This window comes from Tenrec ecaudatus, chromosome 12 (genome assembly GCF_050624435.1).
Source record: "Tenrec ecaudatus isolate mTenEca1 chromosome 12, mTenEca1.hap1, whole genome shotgun sequence".
NCBI lineage: Eukaryota > Metazoa > Chordata > Mammalia > Afrosoricida > Tenrecidae > Tenrec > Tenrec ecaudatus.
Genome location: NC_134541.1, coordinates 33,290,117 through 33,315,607, shown reverse-complemented (window position 1 = coordinate 33,315,607; position 25,491 = coordinate 33,290,117). Strand labels below are relative to the sequence as shown.

The window sequence follows — 25,491 nt, the reverse complement described above, 5'->3', positions numbered from 1 at the left end:
TGTGCCAGCCCGCTCAGCAGACCATGTGACTGCAGAATCCTGAGAGCAGGTGGTTTGGGTCTTGCCACACATCTAGGCGGCTTTGTCAGCATCTCTCCTCTACACCCGCTCCTGTTTCAAAGTGCGTTGCAGAGAATGGGGAGGGTAAGGTGCTACTCCGATTGGGTGTGCTGAGTACAGGAGAGGGCCTGACACTCACCATACGCTGTCGCTGCCTTTGTCCAAGGGGTTCCCCAGGGGGTCATAGTACACGTCCACGCTGAGGTTCCGGTCTGTGTCATGAGCCGAGTTGAAGTTGGTGATCACTCGTGAGGGAATTCCAAGAGACCTCAACACTGCAACAAGTCAGGTCAGTCTGAGGACTCGGGGGGCCAGTGGAGAGGGTACCCCCTAGCCCAGGAGAGGAATAGCATGCTGGAAGTACCTGTATTGAGGGTCCCAGCAAAGACCCAGCACTGGCCAAAGCGCACGGGTTTGAAGTTGGATCGTTTCCATTCCTTGAGGATCTCCACGCTGCCGTTCCAGTTCCTGGGGTCCAGGCCACCGGTATAGTTGCCGCTCCAGTTCCCAGAAAGCACGCCACTTTCATCGTTGCCATTGATCTGGGCAGGAGAGCCCCAGAGGAGTCAGCCTCTCCCTCTCCCACAGACGGCCACGTGAGAGCCCAAGGTGGGAGCTCAGCTGTGGGCTTATCCTGGTCTTTCTCGGACCTGGGACATTGTAACTGTAGTAACATCCCTGTAGTGGGTGAACTGGGCCCTTGGGTGGGGGTAAATGATGTGCACTAGACTACCAACCCCAAGGCTGGCCATTTAAACCCAGCCAGTGGTGCTGGAAGAGAAGGTAGGCCAAGAAAACCCCACAGAGCAGTTCTACTTTGCAGCACCAGTTGGAATGGTCTCAGTGGTAACTGATTTGGTTTTTAAACATGCTGAACAGTTGGTGGATTGAAAAGCGCATCGACTAGTGGCTAATGGGTGAAGTTTAACTGCCCTTGATCCATCTATCCATCCATCTTGGAGACTGCAGCTTGCCACTGGCAAGGCAGGACGGGAAATGGAGCTTGCGTGTCCTTGTAAGAGCGGTTACGCTGGCACAGACACCTGACGTGAGTCCATGGCTTGGACCTCTCTTTTAGAGCCCTGGGGGATTGGGGATTGGGCTGCTAACTGCAAAGTTGGTGTTGCAAACCCACCAGCCACTCCACAGGTGAGAGACGAGGCTGCCTGCTCCCCTAAGGACTTGAGTCTCAGACCCCTACCTAGGGTCACAGTGAGGTAGAATCAACAAGCGGCTAACTTCTTGGAAGAATGAAGATGAACTATTGCTCCCCCCCATGTATGTATTCATTTACCCCAGAGCACACTCTAACATAAGCAAGACACGCATGAGGTGGTGTAAAAGAGCACTGTGTGAGGAGTCAAGAGTCCACTACCTTTTCGAGACACAGGGTGCGCTCTTCACAGTGGGGTGATGTAATGTCTGCGATGTATCAGATCGCAGGGGCAGGGGGTTCGAGATGAAAGAAGACTGACCCTGAGCTCGTAATTGCTGTAGCCAGGAGATTAGCCAGGTGATGGGCACACGGATTCTTTATACCCGCCCTTCTCCCTGTGCGTGTGTCAGAACGCTTCCAGAATCACAAGTTAAAAGGGAGCAAGAAGCTGGGTTGCAAGCCCAGCCCTGCCTCTTGCCAGCTCTTTGAGCTTGGCCAAGTCAGTTCTCCGCTCGGGGCCCCGTTTTTCATCTTCCAGTTCAGGGAAGGTGAACAGCAGAAGTTGCTGAAGTTCTAAGAAGCCAAGTGTCCTGTCTGTGGAACTTGGTCATTTAGCCCAACTCTATAGAGGCTGAAACATGCTCCCCAAGGAGCATATTTCTCTTGAGAAATAATGATTTTGTCTCCCTCTTTTGGGGGAGGCAGCAGGTTTGGTTTTGATATGGCTCCTGAATGACTTATGACTTTACACGTATTTGGACGCATGGGCCACACTTAACTGCCCTCCCACCCCCACCCCCAAGTGGCAAGGTGGTGAGAGTGGGTTTTCTGGGCTCCTGGATTCAGTAGGAGAGCTTGCCCCCCCTCCCCCAAATGGGAGGGCCTGGTATTACAGGTTGGGCTATACTAGACCTCTCCTGAGAGGGAAGATGGTGTGGCCACGCCCCCATCTCCTGAACCACCATGGTAGTAATCAGGAGGGTCATCTCTGGCTGAGCGCTTCAAAGCTCTGCACAAGCCACAACTAGCTCAGGGCTCAGCCCAACCAGGAGGTCTGGCAAGCTCCTGGGGAGGTGCAGCCGAGGAGACCTGCACCCATCTAGAGCGGTTTGTCTTGAGGCTGCGTGAGTCAGCAGCTGCAGGAGCCAGCAGCCTCACCCACTCTCCTCAGCCTCCAAAGGCTACCGGGTTCCCTTCATCCCTGCCTTGGCTTTCCAGCCCCCTCCTCCCTCCCAGACCATTAGATTTCCAATTTCCCTGGATTTTGAAGTTCTGCGTAAGCCTCACTTCCCCTGTCTGTTATGCTGGGGCTGTTCTAGTCCTGACCCCTTTCCTTACTGTCTCCAACTCCCCTGGACCCCGTGGTGGGCTGTTGTTATGAACTGCTGTCCAGGTGGGCCCTGACTTTCGAGGAACCCATCCATAATGGGAATTAAGTGCTGCCCAGTGCTACACATCCCTCTGATTGGTTTTGGATCAGGCTAGTGGGATCCATTGGGTTTTTCATTGGCTGGTTTTTATGGAAGTAGATCCCCAAGGGTTTCCCCCTAGTTTTTCGTACACTGGAAGCTTTGCTGAAGCCTGTCCAGGCAAGCGATAGGCAAGCCTCTACTGACCAGGATGGGGGCTGCACAGAAGATATATTGACCAGGAATCCAACCCAGGTCTCTCAGCTGGCAGGTAGCAATTCTGCCAATGAACCACACTGCCTCCCCCCACCCCACCCCCCACCCACCCTGTGCCTTCCCAGCAAGGCCCAGTGTAAGCCTCAATTGGTACAAAAAGCTCACCCTGATTTCTCCCCCAAAATGTATCATGCAGCCTACAGGCTGTGCGAATTTTAACCATGTCAAGAATTCATTAACTTGGAGATCTTCCAAACTTGAAAGTAAAGAGGGCACGAAAGGCCAAGGTCATTAATCAGTTGTTTATCTTATAAAAATATCAATCAGTTGTTGGGGTTTTTAAAGAAAAGACAAAAATATATACTGGAGCAATTATTTGATTTAAAGGGATCAGAGTGAAGGAACTGTTCCAGATTTTGAATTCCTAGCTTGTGACTTTCTAACAGGTTGGTCCCTATTGGGAGACTTTCTGGTGGCCCTTTCTTTCTGGCATGGAACATGTGCAGAGTGGTGGGCTCCTCTGAGGACTCTGTGGATGGGTGGGTGGTGTGGGAAAGAGGCCCTGGGCAGGCAGCTTGAGACCTGGCTCTGATGTGATAGTCAGGCTGTGTGGTGATGAGCAGGCCACTGTAGTTCTTGAGCTTTGGTCCCCCAGCTGAAGATAAAGAGCGGGCTGGGCTGGTGGCCTGCCATCCTGACACCCAGCCCCCTGTGCAGTGGAGGAAACCGATCTTAAGCGAAGGTACCCAGGTGCTCAGCACCGTGATTCGCCAGAGACCTGCCTCCTTTCCCAGGGTACTCACTAATGCAACCAGTCTCGGCTTGGCTTCCTCCTGTCCCTGGGGCACCGAAGGACAAGTTCTCCTTGTCGTCTGGGAAACACCTCCCAATTCAGGGAGGCTTTGGAGTCAGATAGATCTTGCTCCTGCCCTCCTTCTGCCACTCACACCCAGTGCTCCTCAGCCAAGTCCGTGAGTCCAGAGGAGCTCCACATGCCACGTTTACAGAATGGGATAATAGCTACCAAGTCCATTATCCTCAGTGTGGGGCTGCTACCTGCAAGGTCAGTGGTTCAAACCCACCCGCCATTCCTCAGAAGATACATGAGGCTGCCTTCTTCCTAAAGATTTCCTGTTTCGGAAATCGTACAGAGCTGTTTGGGCTGTATTTTGTAAGGAGTCCCTGGGTGCTGCAAACACTGAATGTGCTTGGAGGCTAACTGCAAGGTTAGCGCTTCAAATCCACTCCCAGATGCCTTGGGAGAAAGGCTGGGAGATTTACCTCTGGAAAAAATCTGAAAATTCTGTGGTGCACAGCTCTACAGCGGCACACACTTGGGCCACCCTGGGCCAGAATCGGCTCCAGGAGGTGGTGTGCATGGTGAGTGCAGGCACGTAGCCCATAGTTGAAGCCCTCACAGCCAGCAACCCAATCCTGACTCACACCGACCCTACAGGAAAGAGCAGATCTGGCCTTGTGGGTTTCCAAGACTGTAACTCTTTATGGGAGTGGAAAACCTCATCTCTCTCTGGCGGAGTGGCTGACCTTTGCAGTTAGCAGCCTAACGACCCACAAAGCCGCCAGGGCAGTTCCTGCAACCCATAGTTAGTGCTCACTAAGTGGCAACACCTTGCTATTGTCCTTTGCCTGCTACTCACCATTGCGCTCAGTACCCGGCCAACATATTTGGGGTCACTTCTTTGGGCCACATCAGTAGCAGCGTCACGGCGGAAATTCAGACTTCTATCCAGGATCGACAGGCAAATGTTCAGAATGTCCTGCTCAAACTGTGTAAAAAAAGGGGGGGGGCATACAATGTTAAATTGAGAGAAATGACAAGGGGTCTAGGCTAATCAAGGGACACAAGAGCCACCCCGGCGAGTCACAGGAACGAGCTGGGGGCTTCCACCATTCGTTTCCGGAACTGAGAACAGCTGAGGAATAGCCGCCTGACCACCCATCTGCCCTACTGACTCATCCAACGCGCTCTGGATACATAAGGCGCTGTGCACAAGAGGGAGCAGGCCATGACACACTCTGACGCAAGCCTGGACGTCGCTCTGTAACATGAGGGATTGGGCTACCCACACCTCACAGTTTCCGCTGGCTCTGACAGGCCGTGACCATGAGCACATGATCTGCCTCCTGGAATACAATCCTGCTTATAGATGGATTTGAAGCCATTTTCATAAATCAGAGCTTAAACTCTGTGCTTCTCAAACTGAGTTCTGATCCCTGGAGATCATGTTCCCTCTGTCTTGGGGACTTGGTATTTGCTGTTCCTCTGGCAGCGTAGTGGTTACACATTGGGCTGCGAACTGCAAAGTCAGCACTTCGAAACCACCAGCCAGCTCTACGGGAGGAGGATGGGGCTTTGCACTCAGTCTCGGGAACCCACAGGGCAATTCCGCCCTGTCTTATAAGGTCTCTGTGAGCCAGCATCGAAGCGATGACAGTGAGTTTAGTTTGGGTTTGGTTCTTTCTATTTGGGACACTTATGCCCCCCCCCCCTTACCTTCTCAGGTCTCCCCTTAAGTGTCTCTTCCTAAAAGAAACCGTTCCCTGAGCACGCTAGCAAAACCAGCCCACCTTTCATCTCTAGATGTTCGGTATGCTATACTTGACTTTATTTCTTCACAGGACATTTGACACACACACAGGAGGAAACAGAACTGGTCTCGCTGACTGTGGGAAGGGTTGTCTTCTGGGAAAAAGAAAAGGTCTGGGACGCCCCTGAAGGTTTTCTAAGCTGAGCAAACCAGGGAAACTGGCGACTCAGAAGGGGGCTGGGATAATAAAGGACAAAGAGACTAAGGCTTAGACAGGTCTAGTGCATACAACAAGGGACATTCACTTTGCTTTCCCATGGGCTAAAAAGCAGAAGCTAAATCTATTTTCCTTCTGTCCCGAGTGCCTTTTATTTATTTGTGGGCCATGGTGCCAGTTCTACTTCATCACACTAGTCAGTTACAGGCCTGTTGTGCTCACTGCATGGCGAGCTCCCCACAGACAGCAACTTTGTCCCACTTCTCTCTTAGTTTCTCTCCTTAGGGTGCAGCCTGGGTCTTGGCACCTCATAGGTGGCCACTGAGTGTCTTCTGGATGAATGGATGGGTGAGTGGAAGGGCAGGCAGAGGTAGATGAGGGCTTTCTGCCTGTCCATAGGACCTGCTGCTGAGCTCCTCAGGCAACAGGGCATGCCCTCCAGCTTCCTTCTGACCCCTTCCTTACCTGACCAAAATTCCAGCCAACCATGCCAATGCGATTTGTGCTTCCCACGTAGATGATGCCAGCATCTTGCAGAACATACTCCTCTCTCTCGGCGGCGTTATTCATAAAGACGCTATCATCTGTTTGACACATGGAGTAGATATCATGTGGACTAGTATCTTACAGAGAGCCAGAGAGGTCAATCCTTCGCCTGCCCTTCCTCTCCTGAGTACCAAGCTTGGAGGACGTTTCACTTCAGCCCTTCCCTCAGAGCCCCATCTCAGATTGTAGCTTTGGGCTGCCCTGCTACAACTCAAAGGCGGTGGGAATGCAGAGCTGGAGGAGCTGGGTGTCTGCAAATTTGGCCTCGGGGACGGAGACCTGGCTCACTACCGATGCTCCTTTGGGCAAGAGACTGTCTCCATGTGCAGAATTATACTGTGGTCATCACCTTTTTAAAAATTCTAGCATGCTCAAAGCCCCTATCAGCCCTAGAGGAGACAGTAGGAAAACAAAATCCATTGCATGGTAGAGTGAGTGCCCAGTGACCCAGCTGGTAAGCAGCAGAGCAGGTCTTTGGCTTCTGGCCTCTGTGCTCTTTCCATAGCCCGTACACTGCCTAGTCCAACCTGAGCCACGGGAAGTCACCCCCCCCACCACCACCTTCTCATGGGCTCCGCTTAGTAGGCAGCTGGCAGTAAGGGTGGTTCAATGCTTACTTTGCATCCAAGGATTAAAGAGAAGAATGAACATCCCAAGATTCACAGAGGAGGAGGAGCTCCGAAGGCCCAAGGTGTATCGTCCTATGGGTGCACTGGAAGGGCTGGAGAAGCCGATGGTCAGAGTATTGCCCTGGTTGGACTGAAGCTCAGCACTCCAGCCGTCTCTTGTCCCATTGGCGAGTGGAAACACGGCCTTCGTCCTGGCTGACTCGGAGGGATTGGGGCCTGCCAAAGAAGAGAGAGAACCATGGAAATCAGAGCGTGCTAGCCAGACTGGGGGGAGATCCCCTTCCAGGACCACCCATGGGAACGTCATCTGACGGACATGGAATGATATCTCTGAAATGCCCCTGAGGGGCCATGGGGACCAAATCCCCCTCGATTTAAAGATGGTGACCCTTTAGCAACTTGTCCAAGGTCACACTGATTGAAAGGCAGGGCTGAATTGGAGCCCAAGACTCAGTGACCCTAGTGTTACTATCTCCAGCTGTCTACACAGCCCAAGGGCAACTCAGGTCCGAGATGGGTGAGCGGGTACCTGTGGAGACGGTGAACATCAGATCTTCCCCAGAGCGCACATTTCCCGTGAAGCTCACTGAGATGATGAAGGGTTGGCCTCTTCGCAAGATCAGTTCTGGGCTGTAGAACTTGTCGGTGTGATGTGCCCGCCTGTTGGAGGACACGTTCCACTCCACAGATGACGGCTCTAAAGTTGGGAGATGAAAGAAGGGGCTAAAGTTTGGGGAGGCAAAGAATGGTGGCGTGGGAAAACAGCACAAGATACCAAAGGAGCAGCTTTTGGTGAGGGAGTAGTCAGGGCAAAACCAAACTTCTAGGGGGAATCACATTCCAAAACCAAAGACCTTGATGCTGCATTGCAAGAACTTTACCATCTGTTCCCATTCCGTCTTTCCAGGCTCAGCTCTCCTAACGCCAGTACCTTAAGCTTACCAAAAGGGTTCTGTCCCTTTAGGAGTTGAACTTGCGCACGTACTCCTCAGACTGCTAAAAGGGCCGTACCCCGCTGCACCTGATCATCGTCACTCAGCCCTCGAGAATGAGCCCAGTGCTCAGTGAAGCTGCACCCAAGCAGTCAGGAGAACTAGTTCTGTTCATCTGGGCAGCCAGAGAAGTCCCTGGGTCATGCAAACGCTCAACACACTGTTAACACACTAGGTGCTGGAAGCTCAGAGTGGACACGTTTCTGTGCAGTTTCGAAGGTAAGACAGAGTAGGAAGAAAGGCTGGTGAGCTCCTTCTGGAAACCTGTCATGACAGGACGGTGTCTGACTCTGGCTTTGCACACATCACCGGGGGGATCGGTTGCTAAAGGAGGACACCATGGTTGGCCAGGGAAGGTGGAGGAGATCTTCAGTGACATGGATTGGCATCAGGGCCACACGGGGGAACTCAAAGGGGCCTAGTGATCATGAGGATGACACAGGACTGGGCAATGTTGTCTTCCATTGTACAGAATGTTGTCCTGCGTTGGAATTGACTTGACAGTGTTCATCTATCTACCATCGTCTGTTTTTCATTCTTAGCATTATGAAATGCATATGATTATAGGGGTGACGGAGCTAAACTGAGAAGATTATGGACAATATATGACTGTAAGGAATTTAGTCTCTAGAAATCTTTTGAGAAACCTCACTCCTTCGATGTCTGAGACATTACTTCACTCACTCCTCTGCAAATCAGATGGGTCCATCTTCGTCATGAGACCAGTGGCAAAGATGACCCAGAAGAAAGAACACATCAGTCTGGCAAGGAAGCCAACCAGATTGCTCCTGAGCAGTGAGGCTGGGGAGGCGCTGCCTTGCTCATTTTGGACCCATCATCAGCAGAGCCTCCCTGGTGGGAAAGACTTCATGTTTGGAAAGTAGAAGGTCAGTGAGAATGAAGAAGGTCCTCAGTGAGATGATTTGTCACACCAGCCACAAGAATGACCCCCGCCCTATCGATCGTGCTGAGGATGGTGCCAGCTCTGGCAAGTCCATGACAGCTGACAGCAACAGTTAGTCACGAAGGAACCCTGATGGTGTAGTGGGTTACTCTTCCAGCTTATAACTGCAAGGCGAGCAGTTCAAATCCACCAGCTATTCAGCAAAAGGACGGGGCTCTCTGTTGTGGTAAAGATTTACAGTCTTCACTGAGCAAAGGGACAGTTCTACTCGGTCCCACAGGGTCACTACGAGTTGCTATCAGCTCACTGGCAGTGGGCAAGAGTGTTAGTCACAAGATGGGGGGGGCATAAATATGTACGAAATGTTTTAATGGTTACAAAGCCTCAGCAGGGGGAAGACAAGCCTATGAGATGATGGTGGACCTCAGTGGTGTGGACAGTAAGGAACAGCTTCATTGAAAATGCCTGACAGCCTTCGCAGAAAAGAGAATTTTGACAGGTACAAACAGGATAGATAGTCTTCTGGGCAGTGGGGCGAGAGGCCACCAAGATCAGGAGCCTCATCTGGCCCGACACAGGACAGTGGAGAGCCGCGAGAGGGAGTGTGTGTGGCGCCCTGGCAGTCAAGTAGGCAGAGACTCGTGACAGGAAAATGCAGAATCCCTGGGGTGGGGGCTCAGGGGTGACCTTCCACCACCTCAAGGGTATTAAACTTTCATTCACTCACATCTTCAGTCATTCAGCAAATAGTCATGGAAGAAATAAATGAATGTATTTTTGTACAACCTCAGTGACACAAAGCATTCATTCCATCAACAAGCACCGCCTGACAGAAAGAAAGGACAAAGGAAGGAACGGAGAACGAGCCAGAGGGAAGAACAGTGTTGCACGTTCTTGGCTGCTCACCACCATCCAATGGAGATAGCCTGGACCTTCGGCACTCTGGTCCACATGGAGCTCCACCACTGTGTGCATCTACTAGGCTGCTCAAGGTGAGCACTCTCTTCTGGGGCCACAGTGGTTCCCACTCCTGCCACCTACCAGCTTTGCTCATGACCCCTGTGCAGCTGCCACTTGTCTCAGAAGACTGAGGAGCTCTTGGAACATGTGGGTTCAGATGGCACGAGCTGCCTGAGATCCCCACTTCCCCCTCCCCAAGATGCATGCCCTTCTCCCTCAGGCAGAGGGCACTATTGGAGATCACAGAAAGACTGTCTCCAGGCAACCCTGTGCCAAGCACAGGGGTGAGGATGGAGGCACAGGGGAGGAATGTCACACGTGCACCCCCTCCAATGGGCCTACGTGATTCTCCTGCTTTACAAAATGGGGTGCGCTTGTGGAGCCCCTGGGTGGTGTCATGGTTTTCTTAGGCACAGTGTGCTGGGGCTGTGTCTGTAGAAGAAGGCCAGCCCCTCTATCCCAGAGCCCAGAGCGCCCTGTCTTCAGGGAGAACGGCTCAGAGAAGACTGAGCTTGGATGCTAAGATGCTCTCCCTCCCACTAGGACTCAGCCTGCCAAAAGGAGACAGGAGCATACAAAGTGCTAGATTGAGGGTGATGATGACGATGTCATAACGGGCACCCTGGTGGCATAGTGGTTAAGTACAAGGTCAGCAGTTTGAAAACACCAGCTGCTCCTGGGAGAAAGACGGGGCTTCTACTCGTACAAAGAGTTACAATCTCAGAAACTCATGAGGGCAGCTCTACCCCGTCTTACAGGGTCACTTGAAGTCCAAATAGACTCGAGGGCAGTGAGTTTGGTTTTTCTGGTAGAATGTTTGCTCTCTACTGCTAGCCAGCCACAATTCAATTTGTGTTACATATACAGGCAGGTTAGACGCAGTGGTGAGACCAGAAGTCAGGTTTGTGGCATCAGTAGGGTTGGGGTCACCAGCCAGCACTATAACACATTCTCTCACACACGCACATCCAGCCAGGTGGGCAGTCCATCAGTGTGCGATGTTAGCAGGCAAATCTCCCACCCCACTATGAATAGAGTGTCCTCCACACAGGCTGAGCACCTCGCTATGTGGTTCCGCCCATGCTATGGCACGGTCGCCTGCCAGTCCATGCTCTAACTGGCGGGTAAAGGGGGAGGTGGTGTGATACCACCCTTGCTGATGCCGCTGCCTTAGGCAGTGGGGGGGGGGGGTCCTCACACTGTGATATCAATGATGCCCAGACCCTGGATTCTTTTTTTTTCTTTTGTAACTGGCATTTTATTGGTTGTTTTGAGATCAGTACAGAGACATTATGAACAATTTGTACACAATCCTTAATGCATGTACCAAAATCCTAAAATGGCATGTAGACAAAATTTGTTTCTAAATTCCAGTGACTTTCCAGCTTTAAATTTAGAGGCAAATTTTTAAAAAGAGATAGATCAAGTACCATTATCTTCAAATGCTGGTAAACTTAGATCTTAAATCCCACTAATTCACAATTCAATGTCACACACTCAAATGTTCAATCCTTCACAGCACGTAACAAAGTGATCAGGAACACTGGACTACCACGACCAAAGCTGTTTCAGAATGCACAGTTCTGACCAGGGCCATGATGGCAGAATGGTTTCAGACACAGTTCTATTAAGAGAACAAATGTGGAAACAAAGTTTTAAATGTTCAAGTCATACAAATGCATGACAGTGACTCCAAATTGCCATTAAGAATGTTTTGTATTAGGGATACAAAAACTCCCCCCCTTCCCATGGAATGTTATGTTGACACCCAAGACAGTCAAATCTTCCCACAATTTAACATCCCACTATTTTCTGGTTGTACTAAAAAATAAGCAACCAGTAAATGATTTCACATCTTAAAAAAAGCATTTACACTAAAAAAAATGGGATGAATTGGGATTTCCTTCTTAAAAATGTTTCTAGAGCTACTAAAAAACTTGCATTTACAAAATAGTTGATAAAAATATTCCTCTGGATCGTACAAGGGAGGCAACAGGGCCCACTGACGAGACATGACAAACATGAATCAGACTGGGCTTCTTTTTCTCCTGCTTCATCAGAGGCTGCGCTCTCCTCGTTTCCGTTTCTCCGCTTTCAGCAGGTGAGTCTTCTTAACTTCTTGGTCAGCTACTTCAGCCTGCTTTCCCTTTGCTCCTCTCTTCCCTTTGGCTTGCACTTTTTTGTCCGAAGAGTTATCCTTTCTTTCCTGGTGCCTTTTTGGGCTTCGTCTCCACTTTTGCCGGCGCAGGTTTCGCTGACAATCTCGCCCATCTCCTCTTGGGCTCCTCCTTCACCGCCCCTTCGGCCGAGCTGACCTTCCTCTTGGGCATCGTGGCTGTGGGGAGGGCGCTTGCAGGACGCCTTCGGACCGCGGGGCACCGAGAGCCTTCTCGACGCTGGATTGCTGGCGCTGCCGCTCTGCCCGCCGCTGCCCGAGCTGACCCTGGATTCTTTATAGTTCTTTATACAACCCCGGCAGAGTTGGGGGTACAGTCATTTCAGGTCTGCTACATCTCACATCCTAACTTAATGAGGGACGAGAGTCATTCCTGACACCCTCTCCCTTGGATCCTGGCACTGGGCACATCATCAGTGCCTGGCCTGCCACACCATCCTGGCTCCCGGAATGCAGGCACTGTCCCCCATTAGCCCGTGCCATTGCCCTTTAGTTTGCTTTTGTCCCCAAGCATCTGGCGTCCCTGTGAACCACTCAACAAACAAAACCAAACTCTCTGCCATTGAGTCCCTGCTGACTCATTGCCACCCCCTGTGGGTTTCTGAGACTTGTTTACAGGAGTAGGCAGCCCATTCTGTCTCCCACAGATAGGTGGTTTCGAACTGCCAACCACAAGGATCGCAGCCCAACGTGTAACACCACCAGGGCTCCACAGGTGGCACTAGGCAATTTTCTAGGGCCCAAGCTGCAGAGAACCCCAGGTTTCCACTGGTGGGTGGAACACGCTGCGGAGAGACTGGGATGAAGTGAACTGGGTCTTGGGTGGGTGGTCTGAAGTCAGACTGATGACACTCTCCGTGTCAGTAGAGGATGAGAACTCTCCATACACTCTTCTCGCCAAGGTTATTATTGAGACCAGAGAGGCACCCCGAACAAGCACCTGAGGCCCCCACAAAGGTTGTTTTTGTTTTTGTGAGGTGCTGTTAAGTCAGCTCTGACTAATTGCAGGCTTCTGTGTAAGAGAACAAAACATTGTCTGGTCCTGCACAGGGAAGGGAAACGTGAACCACGGGCTTCTGCAAACAGAGTGAGGACGAGCTAGGGCTGTTTTTGTGGGCACCACTGACATCCTGCAATCATCACAGAGTCCCCATGAGGAAAGTAGTATCAGCCCCATTTTCTAGATGAGGGATTTGGAAGCTCACCATCACTCACTCAGGCAGAGCCGGGACTCAACCTCCAGGCTGACCCTGTATGTATGACTCTTAAGCAGTCATTCTGCAGCCAACCAAAGCAGTTGTGGCGACAACCGCTTGGGCACCATTCTTTGGGGCTGCCAGAGAGAAAGTGCCACCCACAGCCTCCTCCATGAGGAGATATTGTACTTCAGGGTAGGAGGAAGAAGGAAGGAAGGAAGACCCCCTCAGCCCCGTTCACTTTCCGAGGGAGAGCTTAGGATCTGTCAGGGCCTGGCGGTCAACTCCAGCTGCCCAGTCTCGTGCACCCCATCCCACACTAGTGAAAGGAGCATCTCAGGCTAAGGACAGCACTGTCCTTTCTTTAAACGGTCTCTTGATGATTCTAATGGGCAGCCTGAGAGCTGCGTGTCATTGGGCAGCGAGGGGCAGAGCTGAGATGCCATCCCGAGAACGTGGGGCTCTGGACCAACACTCCTACCCCTTCTCAGACCCTGCTTCTGCCCATGGTCCAATCGTGGCAAAGGTTTGAACACGGCTGTCTTTGTTCCAGGTGGGGGAAGGCTGCTGGCCGCTCTGTCTCTGACGGACAGGGGACGACGTCTGTCCTGGGGCGAGCTAGGGAAGCGAGGAGAGTGCCTCCTCGTCTCACACATGGAACAGCTGCAGCCACAGCCTCGCCCCCAGGGACCATCTGCTTTTCTGAGAGAGTGTTGGTGACTGAAACAAGGCCCCCACAGAGAGCCCAGGAAGCGCCTAGAAGACTTATAGAAAAGGCAGGAACCCCAAAGGAATTTGGACTGCTTCCACGGCGGGCGGAAAGAGCTCTGGATGCAGGGAGAAGGGGAAGTGTGCCCAACCCACAGGCCCAGAAAGTACCACTCGCAGCCGTTCTCAACCTGTGGGTCACGGTCACTCCTTTGGGTCCTTTGGGGGTCGAACGACCCTTTCACAGGGGTCACCCGATTCATAACAGTAGCAAAATTACAGTGATGAAGTAGCAACGAAAAGTTTATGGGTGGGGGCGGTCACCACAACCTGAGGACCTGCATGAAAGGGTCTCAGCATTAGGAAGGTTGAGAACCGCTACTCTAGGCAGTGGGGAAAATAAGGCCCACAGAAGGCAAGGTCCCGAAGCTCAGGCCAGTTCCGTTAGGAGAAAGCAGTTGGCAAGAAAGCTCACTGCCCCTGGTGGGCAGAGCTGTTCGTCTCCCAGATAAGCAGCCTCTCCCAAGTGGGGGCTCTGCCTAAAGACTTTGCCCCGAATCCAGGGACTGCACGGAGCTCTGGAGGTGAGCACGAGGCTTTCCCTCCACTCAAGGCTCGCCCTCTGTTCAGTCAACACTCCAGTCCACGGAGATGAGCTCTGAGCGTCCCGCCTCCATGGCAGAAGGCAGGGGGTGCTTGGCCACTTGGCTCAGACCACTGCCAGTTTCTCTTCACCACCGCCACCATTCAATCCACAGATAGGCCACCCGCTCCACCAAGGGAGGAGAGTAACTGAACTGCAGCTGGATCCAACAAGAACCAGAGGACACAGGCCTCTCAAACCTGATGTAAACTCACAGCACAGTGCTTCTGAGAGCTCCCCGGGGTGCGCCTGCTGGCTCACGTATTTTCTTGTGCCTTCTTGTGCCCACTCTTATTTTCTTGTGCCTTCTGCCAGAACTCTTCTCAACCTCCATGAAATGCCATTGGACCAGGTTCAACCCACTTCCATGGCCAAATGCCTACTACATCAGTCTTCCCTGTTCAACCCCAATGCCACCTGCATCTCCCGGGCTTCTGCCCTGTTCAGCCCTCAGCTAAGATGATCACTTCTTCCTCCTGGTTTCCACAGCGCTGGGTTTGTGTATGTGTCACACAGCCTTGTCATAGTCCGGTGTAACCTGGTGCCGTCAAGCACCACCAGGTGGCAAGCTCACAGAAGGAGAGCTGGTCCTCTGGTGGGTCTCCTACTGCACCTGGCACGGCCCCTTTGCTTAGAGGCCCCATAGGCAAACTCCATTCCATCAAGAAGCACAGACTGAGCACTTGCTGGCTATATGACGAGGCTTTGAGCTTGGGAGCTGTGAGTGGCAAATGCTAAGGAATGAATGTGTTGGCCAGTCTCTTCATCCCGGCACCTTTAAAAAAATTGATTTTCTCCCAATCAACCCCGGTCCTCATCTTTAGTGATCTTAGATCAGTCCCTGTTTCATAGGCTTCCTGAATCACAGGCCTTCACTGCCTGCTGCGACCCCCTCATGCAAGCAGATGTCACCATGGACAGACCATATATGTGGGCCCTGTAGAACAAGGTGGGCACACACTCTCCATAGTCACTCATTCTTGGAGTGAGCACAATTGGGGACATGTGCTCTCCGCACCTGGAAGGAGTCTGAAAGTCCATCCATTTTTAAACCGTTTACTTTGCAAATTAGAGCCCTGGTGGCATGGTGGACTAGACATTGGGCCATGAATCACAAGGTCAGCAGTTTGAAACCACCAGCTACACAGTGGGAGAAAGATGAGGCTTTCTACTCCCATAAGCAGGTGTCCTCAAAGTGTGGTCCGTGGGCCACATGTGGTCTGCCGAGGACATTTATCTGACCTGCCGGGAGTTTTTGCCCCATTTGTTTTTTTACTTCAAAATAAGATATGTGCAGTGTGCATAGGAATTTGTTCATAGTTTTTTTTTAACTATAGTCCGGCCCTCCAACAGGTCTGAGGTACAGTGAACTGGCCCCCTGTTTAAAAAGTTTGAGGACCCCTGATTTAGAGTCTCAGAGACCCACGGGGCAGTTCCAGTCTGTGTCAGAATGGGTGGATGGCTGTGGACTTTCACTCTGCAAATGGGCATTTGAGGCTGTGGTCGTGGCCGGGGCTTATCTTGGCACTCGTACGCAGCGGGTAGCACAGTTCCACTGGGAAGCGAACTTGGTCACAGGTGTCACGTGCATTCCGGCATGACCTCAGCTCAGGACACATTGGAGGGGACACTGCTCAGACCTGGTCTGGATCCGGCCCCCATCTGAAGAGCTGGGTGGCCTAGGTAAAAGGGGCTTCGGCTTCTCCCTGGGGAAGTGGGGCGAGGGGACCCCTCGCAGACAGCTTTTGTCCCTTCTTGCTGAGGTCTATAAACTCCAGAACGCCTCCCCGTAGCAACCCTGCCTGGATGTGCATTTTTTTTTAGGAAGAAAAGGCGCGACAGGCGAATGGGGTCACTTTTGTGCAGGGCCTTGTTCCAACCCCTCGTCTTGTGCATCTTGCCCTGTGGTTTCTTTACAAGCTCCCCGCCATCCAGATGGCCATTCACAGTATCTCCCAGCTTTGACTCATGCCGTGTTTGGGTTTGGCGTCGCTGTCGACCCACTGAGGCTGCACATCTATGACAGGCGGTAATTAGCACACTGCTTAGTGGGGGCGCTGCCTAACAAGAGCCAAATCCTCGACAGTCACCGCAGAGCTGGAGAACCTGCATTTCTTGTTCGTTGCCGCCCGCGACACTGGCACTGCTGGCAGGACCGTGACAGTCAGTCTTGGGGCGCACCTGTTCCTCCTGCTACTGGGAGGGTTCAGCTCATCAAGTCACTTTCTGATGTGCCTGCTGGTGCTTCCTTCCGGAAGTATAGTTGACACTGGAGCATTCCTGTGGTGCCGATGGTTTCTTCGGGAGCTACTGACAAGCTGCCACTCTCCCTCCTTCCCTCCCCGCCCTGGGAGCGCCGAGATGTGCTTTTCTTCGCCGACATTACTGACAGCTGGCCAAGGTGACAATGAGAAGCACGGGAGACTGGTACCAGCTGGCAGGACTCCGCTGGTTAACAACCAGAGAATTAAAAACAAACAAAACCCAACAGGGCCAGGCTTGTCTGACTATTTCAAGGGATGTGACCTCTCCGTGCATCGAACATCCTGCCCATCATTCAGGGTGACATTCCAAAACGGCCCACCCCTGGGAATGTGCTACAGAAAGTGAGTAGCCATTGAGGGAAAAACAACACAAAACAAAAACCACCTCGGAATGGGGCCCTGAAACCCTGGGCCCTCAGGGAAGCTGTCCCAGGAAGCAGGGCTCCCAGCCAGGCTCCAGCCTTCAGAAGATGCCTTGCACTCACCAGCCATGTTGCGCCTTCCGCCGCTGCTTTTCCGAGCTCGTCTGGGGATGGCACAGACGGTGTGTGGGGAGAAGGGCTGCCAGGATTTGCCTTACCATTTATAGAAGCCTCTCCTACACACCCCAATTAGAATTCTAATGAGGTGGGCGAGGCACTAGGTCATTCCTCTAGTGCCTGTAAACGTTTCATTTACGACATGCTTGTCACCCAATGGAAGGTCATCTTGCTTATGCAAGACCAGTTCGGTAAGAAGGGGGCTGTCGGAAGGGCACACGCACAGCTCGTTCACACTGACGATTCTCTCCAGCATTAACCCTCCCCGATCACCAGGTGTAGGATGTGATGATGCCATACTTCCCTCTTAAGTGTCTTCTCGGGAGCTGATTCAGAGAAGTCCTCTGTGGGTCCAAGAAGGCTCTCAGCAGACCCCACAGGTGGAAAATCAGACACCAAGTCCTTTCTCACAAGGGACATATATTAGCATTCTCCACTCCTACGAGGCGCATGTCACTGTTCAGAGCCACAGGACAGGAGGAGGAACACTTCATTTGGAGTTCAAAGCTCTTCGCTTCCCCAGACCGTGACGCCTTGGAGTCCTCATGAGTGAAGGGCTAACTGTAACCCACCCTTTTCCACACACCAAGCTTGGGAGGCGCAAATGAGATGATGCAGGTGGAAAGTGCATGCATATGCCCCATAATAGGTTCAATCCAGATGTTATCTGGAGTTGAATGTCACTTTGATTCCAATTTTTGGTTTTGTGGGGTTTTTTTTTCTTAAGTGGGAAGATGATTCTTTTTAACGAGGCAGCAGAAACAGCCATGAGTGTGATTGGGATACTCTGTTCTGGTTCTACCTCTCCTCTCTGAAATCAGATAGTAAGTCATTGTGGACCCTCTCTGGGCCCAGCTTCTCCACTGGTTAACAAAAGGGAGGTGGCCCTCTACATTTGATTTTTTTCTGTTGTTTTATATGAGGATATACTTTTCAAATGATCCTATTGTAAATATTCACGAGTATCAAGGTTTTTTGCGATAGGCAGGCAGTTACTACCATTGAGTTGATTCTGACTCATCATGATCCTATAGGACAGAGTAGAATTCCATAGGGTTTCAAAGACAGTAAATTTTGTATGGAAACAGACAGACTCATCTTTTCCCCATGGAGTGACTGGTAGGTTTGAACTCTTGACCTCACAGGAGCCAATTCCAATTAATCCATTGTGCCACCCAGGCTGTTCGTGATAGGCAACCAAAAGCCAAACTCACTTCCATTGAGTCAATACTGACCCTTAGTAGTCCTGTAGGACAGAGTATAACTGACTCTGGATTTCTATCTCCAGTGGTTTTAAACCTCTGACCTTATGGATAGCAGTCCACTGTGTAACCACTATGCCACTGGGGTTCCTTGTGATAGGCAAGAGAGCTAAAAATAAATAAGTCAAAAAAAGATGGCTTCAAGGATTCATGGCTGCCCAGACACTTCTCAGGACTTCTCCCCAAGTCAGAAGGGACCAGGAAGACGACGAACAAGCACAATGGGACAGTGCAGTACTGGAATCTGACAGAGGCGAGGCCGAACACATAGGTGGGTTGGGAAAAGGAATCAATGTCTGTTCTCTGACCTCTGGGCCCCACAGCATGGTGGTCAAAAACCTCTCTGAATCATTTCACCAGAACGGTCTCTTTCTTTCTGTCCCCCCATCCCTGCCCTGAATTCTTTGACAGTCAGTTCAGTGGACTGTGACTCATAGTGACCCCATAGGATGCAGTAGAATTGCTCCACAGGGTTCCCGAGCCTGTCATCCTTACAGAGGCAGAATGCCTACTGTGGAGCAACCGGTAGGTTTGAATGTCCGACCTCTTGCTCAGCGGCCCACCACACCTCCAGGGCTCTTTCCCATGTTGGTACAGGCTGTGCATGGCTCATATCTTCATTTTAGAGCTCAGCGGTGAACATGGCATCTACACTGCTCTGGTAGCACGTGGAGAAGGAAGATTCACAACAAACAGCTCCGGTTTCCCTAGACTGATTCCTATGAGGCAGGGATCCGACATGCTCCAACTAGTTCTAACACCAGCCCCCTCGTCCACGATACTCTACCTTTCTCCCGAGTTCCATAGTGCATTGGAATGCTCACACAGCACCAACGCGCAATACTTCACACGTGGGGTCTATTAAGGAGGTTACCAGGTTATTAGTCAGGATCAGGGATAATGCTCAGGATACATTTCTTCCATCAGGATAGCTGCTTCTTGGCCAAGCCTGCAGGCACACCCTTTTCTGGCCTGATCTCTCAGCCTCTTCACCCTGCTTGGACAGGTATTACAAAGGTCTTTTAGCTTTTCAACCCCATGGTCCCTTGGCCTGGCCTCTGTTTGAGCGTGTGTTCCAAAGCTCTTTTAGCTCAGCCGGGAAATGTTCAAAGGTGCTCCATTCTGCCAGTAAGCCTCAGCCTGGAAAGTGCTCAACTCTAGCTCCATGGGTTAGCAAACCTATGCAACTCTCCCTTACCCTCCAGCTAAGTGTCTGGAGGCAACCCAGTGTTCCAGTAAGCCTCCTGCTCAAAGGCTCTCTCGGTGCTTGGACCAAGAGGCCCACCACTCTAGTCTGTGTTCCTCTGCTGTCTCTGCGCCCCCCTCTCTCTGTTTCTTGCTGTTTCCGGTGTCACAGATCGTTGGCACTTGGATCAAGGAGGTTCAGCACGGGGATCTCAGGTCACACACCACTTCTGGTTTTTCTTTCTTGAAGGTATGGAGGGCCTTTCTGGGCCACTTCTTGGATGGCTCATTTTCAACCTAGTGGGATGGCACAACTGACTCCCCCCCCACCCCCCCGTTAGGATTCTGTACACCTTATTTGCATGGTCCCACCCCACAAGGGTACCATACCCCTTGCTTAAATTCTTAGCAATGTATCCAATCGCTTTGGTAGGTCACAAGCACCTTACATTTGCATAGTCCCAGGACAGTGGAAAAGAGGAGGACCCCCAACAAGATGGGTTATTAGCACCGTGGCTGCAAAGATGGTGCTCAAACATAGCAATTGTGGCGATGGCACAGGACCGGTGGTACGTTCTGATGTCCAGTGGACCACTATGAGTCAGAACCGACTCACGAGCACCTAAGGACAAGCCAGTCATTCGGTGGGAGCTGAAAAGATGACTAGAAGGGCCAGACTAAGTCACTCCTGGCAATTTACCAGCATAGGACTTTCATATGGAAGGAAGACACTTATTTTTGAAAAAAATGAATCAGTCAATCCATCATGGTAAAGACAGAAATAATAATTATCAGTTTACTGTGAACAGGCACAAGTGAAACACTTCACATAATATTAACTTTTTCACCCTCATCTCAACTCTATGATGTAGCTCCTTTTATTATATGTGGGAGAAACAGGTTAATCTACCCAAGTTTAGGCAACCAGATAAGACTTGAGATTTACACCCACGTGTATCAGACACTTTAGCCTGTTCACTTGGCCTGTAAGGTCAGTTGCCTCCATGTATGGTGTGAACTAGTCTATCCTCAGCATCTGTGGTGGCTGCTGTCTGCCTACAGGTCTAGTTCCAAGATAAGAGCTAGACCTTTACTCAGCAGAATGTGACTCAATGTTGGCCTTGCATATGATCGAGAAGATAGTGATCAGAGAAGCATTTGGAGAAGGGTGCTGAACCCCAACCATGAGATTCGTGTGTGAATCTTGACTTTGCCATGGCATTGGCTCTGGCTCTGGGAAAGACCCACCCGTTGATGCAGAGTCAGTCATGCCAGAAACACCAGAGAAATGTGTCGGTCAAATAGGATGAGGGATGTGAAATTGCTGTGTCCCTCTAGATGAGGTGTCAATAAAAGGAAGGGTTTTGCTTATTACCATGATTATTGTCCTGGGAGTCAAGAACTGGACCCTGGATATCCCTTTCAGTGACCTACACCAAGTCACCTGGAGAGGTGTCATTGAGGCAGGGCTGATCATAGAAAGGAACCCTGGGATGACCTAGACTTGGGCCCCAATTCCAACTTTTCCAAGTCATCATCCCCCCCCCTCACCTCAGAGCTTCCATTTCTGCAGACATGAGGTCTCAGTGGTTTAGCGGTAGAATTCTCACCACATGCAGGAGACCCTGATTCAAGTCTTTGTTGATGCACCTTATGTGCTGCCATCAATCACCTGTACAGGGAGGCTCGTATGTTGCTATGATACTGCACAGGTTTCACAGGACCTTCCAGACTAAGTTGGACTTCAAAGCAAGGCCTGACAATCTAAAAATCAGCCAGTAGAAACCCAATGGATCACAATCATTTGATCGGCAATTGGTCCAAGGGATGGCACAGGATCGGGCAGTGTCTCATTTCATGGGGTGTAGGGTTACCATGAGCCGAGAAGTGTCGAAGGCAGCTACCAACAACACAGCTGAGAATTGCTGTGAGAATTAAGACAAAAAACCATAAGCCTGGCACTGCTCAGTTTAAGAAGTTAGTATTGATCGTTATTATTATTGATAGTGCTATTAATATCCTTAAGGTACCACAGCGATCTGAGTGTTGCAGATTTTGCTATGAGAGCCACAGCTTGCCCGGGGATGCCTGACAACTGGGCCCTCTGGTGGGGCCGGTGGCTGGCCAGCCTTGACCCCAGCAAGTTGTGGCACCAAGATATCCCAGGTTGGATTCTGAAGACCCAGGTTCTAACTGGCACCTTGTGTCAAGGCTTTAGTGAGACTCAAAGCCATGATGAGACTGTAGATAATAAGCCCCTCTGTAGGCAGGGAAGTCTAGACAAGAATAAGTGACCAACTGCCCTCCTCCGCTCCATCCTGCTCTAGGCTGCTAACTGACAGTCGGCAGGCCCTGCCTCCCACAGCTCTTGGGAATCCTGCCCAGAGTCAATTTCATGTTAGCTGCTGGCCTATTGCTCCATCACCCAAGTTACAGCCCCAACCTGCAGGCAGACTATAATTTGCACTCTGTGTCACAATTTTGGCTAAATGATTTTCAGTTCATAGGTGGAGTCGCCTACCTTCATGCAGGATGAAATTCCTGCTTAGCCACCCGATCTGCACCTTGGGTTCTAGCTACGATAGAGAATGCTAATGTGGGATTTTTAAAGGAGAAGCTAATTGATCATTTGCTTCTTTTTTTCCTTCTCCTTCTAATTAAGGGATTTAAGATTTCACAACACAGGCAGAGGCCCAGAGTGAGAATCCTTCACTTGGGAGGAACCTGAGGAGTCATTGAGCCCAGGTGCTCAGTGCTCAAGCCCCGACACAAGAGTACCCTTCTTGAACAGCAGACCTCTTGAAAACTCCAAGGGTGGCCAACTTACAAAGCACTGCATTTGCACGAGATAGCTCTGGCTGTAACCGTTTGGGAGGGCTTCTGTTCATAAGAAGTCCATGCAGGCAGGGACTTGTCCCCACCCATCACTGTCCTCTCCCAGCGCCTAGCGCTATGCCTAGGGCATTCAGTAAGCTTGGCATCAACTTAGATTTAAAAGCATTGTAAGCCCATGGTGAGCACAGAGACGCCCAGACTGGAGAAGGTGATCCTTTACAGGAAAAGACAGATAGCAGTGGAACTTTGTCCATCCATCCATCCATCCATCCATCCAACTATATCTGTCTGTCTCGAGACCTGGTGGTGTCGTAGGTTAGGAGTTGGACTACTAACCACAAGACCAGCAGTTCAAGGCACCCCTGCCCACACACACACACACAAAACCACAGCCACTCTCCTCAGAAGAAAGACAAGGCATTCTACTCCTGTAAAGAGTTACCGTCTCGGACACACACAGGGGTTGTTCTCCCCGTCCTGTAGGCTTGCCTTGAATTGCAATGGACTCGATGGCAGTGAGCTTTTTGAGAGAGCGATCTGTCAATTCTGTGACAGCAGACATGTTACAAAACAATTCCCTTCCAACACTGTTCACATGGACAATGTAGTGGCATTAATCGGTGACGCTCTCAACCACTAGCTGGCACGCTGACCACTTGAACCCCCAAAGGGGCCTCAGAAGACAGGCCTGACATGTTGCATTAGACAGTTCACCGCTTTTCAGCCCTGCACACATGGGGTCGTCAAGAGAATCAACTCGACAGCAACTAGCAACAAGAATATTCAGATCCATAGCATTGGGTGGCCATTACCATTTACCCAGCCCCAACTTTTGCTATCTCCCTTCCCAGAGGCTCGGCATCTCCCAAGCAGTGAGTCAGTCCCCCTGCTCTTCCTCGATCCCGGGACCCACTCACTGCCTTGGGTCTGCATTCGCCTCTTCTAGTTCTTTCCTGCAAGTGGCTTCATGCGGCATTGGTGATGGACGGATTGTACTCAGCAGGAGGGAGCTTTCCTTTTGTAAAAAGGTCAGAAACAATATTTGTGGAAAGAGCTCAGGATTGATTAAGCTAGTTATAGAGAAAAGGATGTGTTTTTTGTTTGTTTGTTTTCATTTAGGAAAGAATCCCCGTGTGGTGCAAATGGTTGACATGATCGACTGCTAGCCGAAAGGTTGGCGGTTCAAGTCCAGCCAGGTGTGCCCTCAGGAGGAGAACTTGTAGATTTTCTTAAAAATCAGCCATGGGAGACCCTGTGGAGCACAGTGACTGACACACACGGATCACCATGAGTCACTGAGCCAGCCGACCGGACTCTTTGGTCAATTGAGCAGGAGGCATTTCTGGCAGACCCTGAAGGAAAAGATCATGGAGAGAGAGGCACGGAGGCGGGATGGCGAGCAGCTAGCCCACAGGAAGTAGACCACAAATCAGTGGTCTGGCGCACACAGCGCCTGGAGACAGTGGAAAGGCTCAACAGGCATGCCCCACTTAGACAAGATGGACGCTCAATCCTCAGGCACTGGAGAAGGGAAATCAACATACAGCCCTGGCTTATCTCCGTCGTCTGTGACGTCTCCACAAAAGGGCTGGCTTGCTCTGTCACGCCAGCACTCGTGGGCCATTTGTCAGCACCGAGCAGAAAAATCAACAGAGGCGAGAAAAGAAACCATTACCCAAACCCTTTGAGGTCTGAGGCCCCAAGCCGGAAGGTCATGCTGGGGTTTGCCATGTGTACCTGAGCAGGTGATGACTAGGGGCCGATCACGAGGATTTATTTCGCCAATGTTCAGAGAGGAAATGGATCAGAGAGGTCATCCAGGCAAGCCCCTTATTTTATTGATGAGGCCTGGAGAGAAATTATTTGCATAAAGTCACACACTAATTGACCTGTAACCACAGCGGGCAGGCAGTGAGTTGAGGTTCCATTTTATCGCTTCTTCCTCCTTCAACCATCTTCTTCCTCCTTCATCCTGGAGGCCCAGTCCCCTGGAGCGAGAATGTGGTTTTTCCAGCTCCCAGAAACAAGGTTTTACTCCCTGTAGCTGAGAGTCCTGCCTCCATTTAGAAAGACCAGTGAAGCTGGGCATGCAGGATTAGGGAAATAACTTTCAACATTATCAGTAACCACAAGTATCATCAACACTGTGTAACCTTGGTACACTCGTCACAAAATTCACCTTCATAATCATCTGCCCTCCTGGTCCTTACAAGGCTCCTATGACGTGGCTATTTCATGGAGAAGAAAAATCGATCCCCAGAGAAGTTGGGTCTCATCATGGAAGCTAAAGTCTAATCTCAACCTTTGCATTCCAAATTCATGCTTCTTGGACTCCACCTCACTGTTGGTGTCTGTTGCCACGGTGTCAGCTGTGACTCATGGAGGCCTTGTGGAGAACAGCAGAACAGGTGGCCCGCTCCTGCTGGGCCTCATCTTGGTTGGTGTGTTTGCGGCCGTTGTTGTGGGTACTGTGCCTGGAGATGGGGAGTGCTCTCGGTGAGGTTTCCACGGACTCTCTGCTCCAGCAGCAACAGTGTCCTTGCCCAGTCACTCCCAAGGCTGTGCCCCAGGCAAGTGAGCTGAAATCTGCCGTCCTGCTTCTGAGAGGCACTCTGGTTGAATTCCTCCCAGAATGATTTGCTTTGCTCTTCCGGTAGTCCCATGATCTTCACCACTACAGTTCAAATGTGTCAATTCATTTTTTTGGTGGTGGTGGTGGGGGGAGGTGTCCTCTTAATTGTCCAGCGTTTTCGTGCAGGTGAAGTGATTGAAAGGGGCGCAGTTTAGTCACTAAGTGACATCTTGGTTTCTTAACATTTTAAAGAGTTTCTCGCAGTAGATTAGCCAATATCACCAGAGATAAAACTTTAATACTCAAAGGACTGTCCAATACCGTGTGGTAAGCAGGGGATGCTGAGCTGGACCCTGAGGATCCCACAGAACCCTCTCTGGTCTTGGTCAGAGTGGCACTCTCAGGGGTTAACAGTGACCCTCTCTGACAGAGTAGAGCTGTCCCACAGGGCTTTGTAGACTGTCACCTTTATG

General features: G+C 51.0%; 1 protein-coding gene across 1 annotated transcript in view; it reads right to left on the bottom strand.

Moving 5' to 3' along the window:
- TGM3 (transglutaminase 3) overlaps positions 1–25,491 on the bottom strand; it is a 176,499-nt gene that overhangs the window by 26,589 nt on the left and 124,419 nt on the right. The window contains exons 2-7 of the mRNA XM_075527964.1: positions 7,312–7,505; positions 6,771–6,998; positions 6,073–6,191; positions 4,500–4,628; positions 425–602; positions 200–335 (exon numbers count right to left, since the gene is read on the bottom strand). Of these exons, the coding sequence (XP_075384079.1) occupies positions 200–335; positions 425–602; positions 4,500–4,628; positions 6,073–6,191; positions 6,771–6,998; positions 7,312–7,505 (984 nt within the window). The remainder of the gene's footprint in view (positions 1–199; positions 336–424; positions 603–4,499; positions 4,629–6,072; positions 6,192–6,770; positions 6,999–7,311; positions 7,506–25,491) is intronic.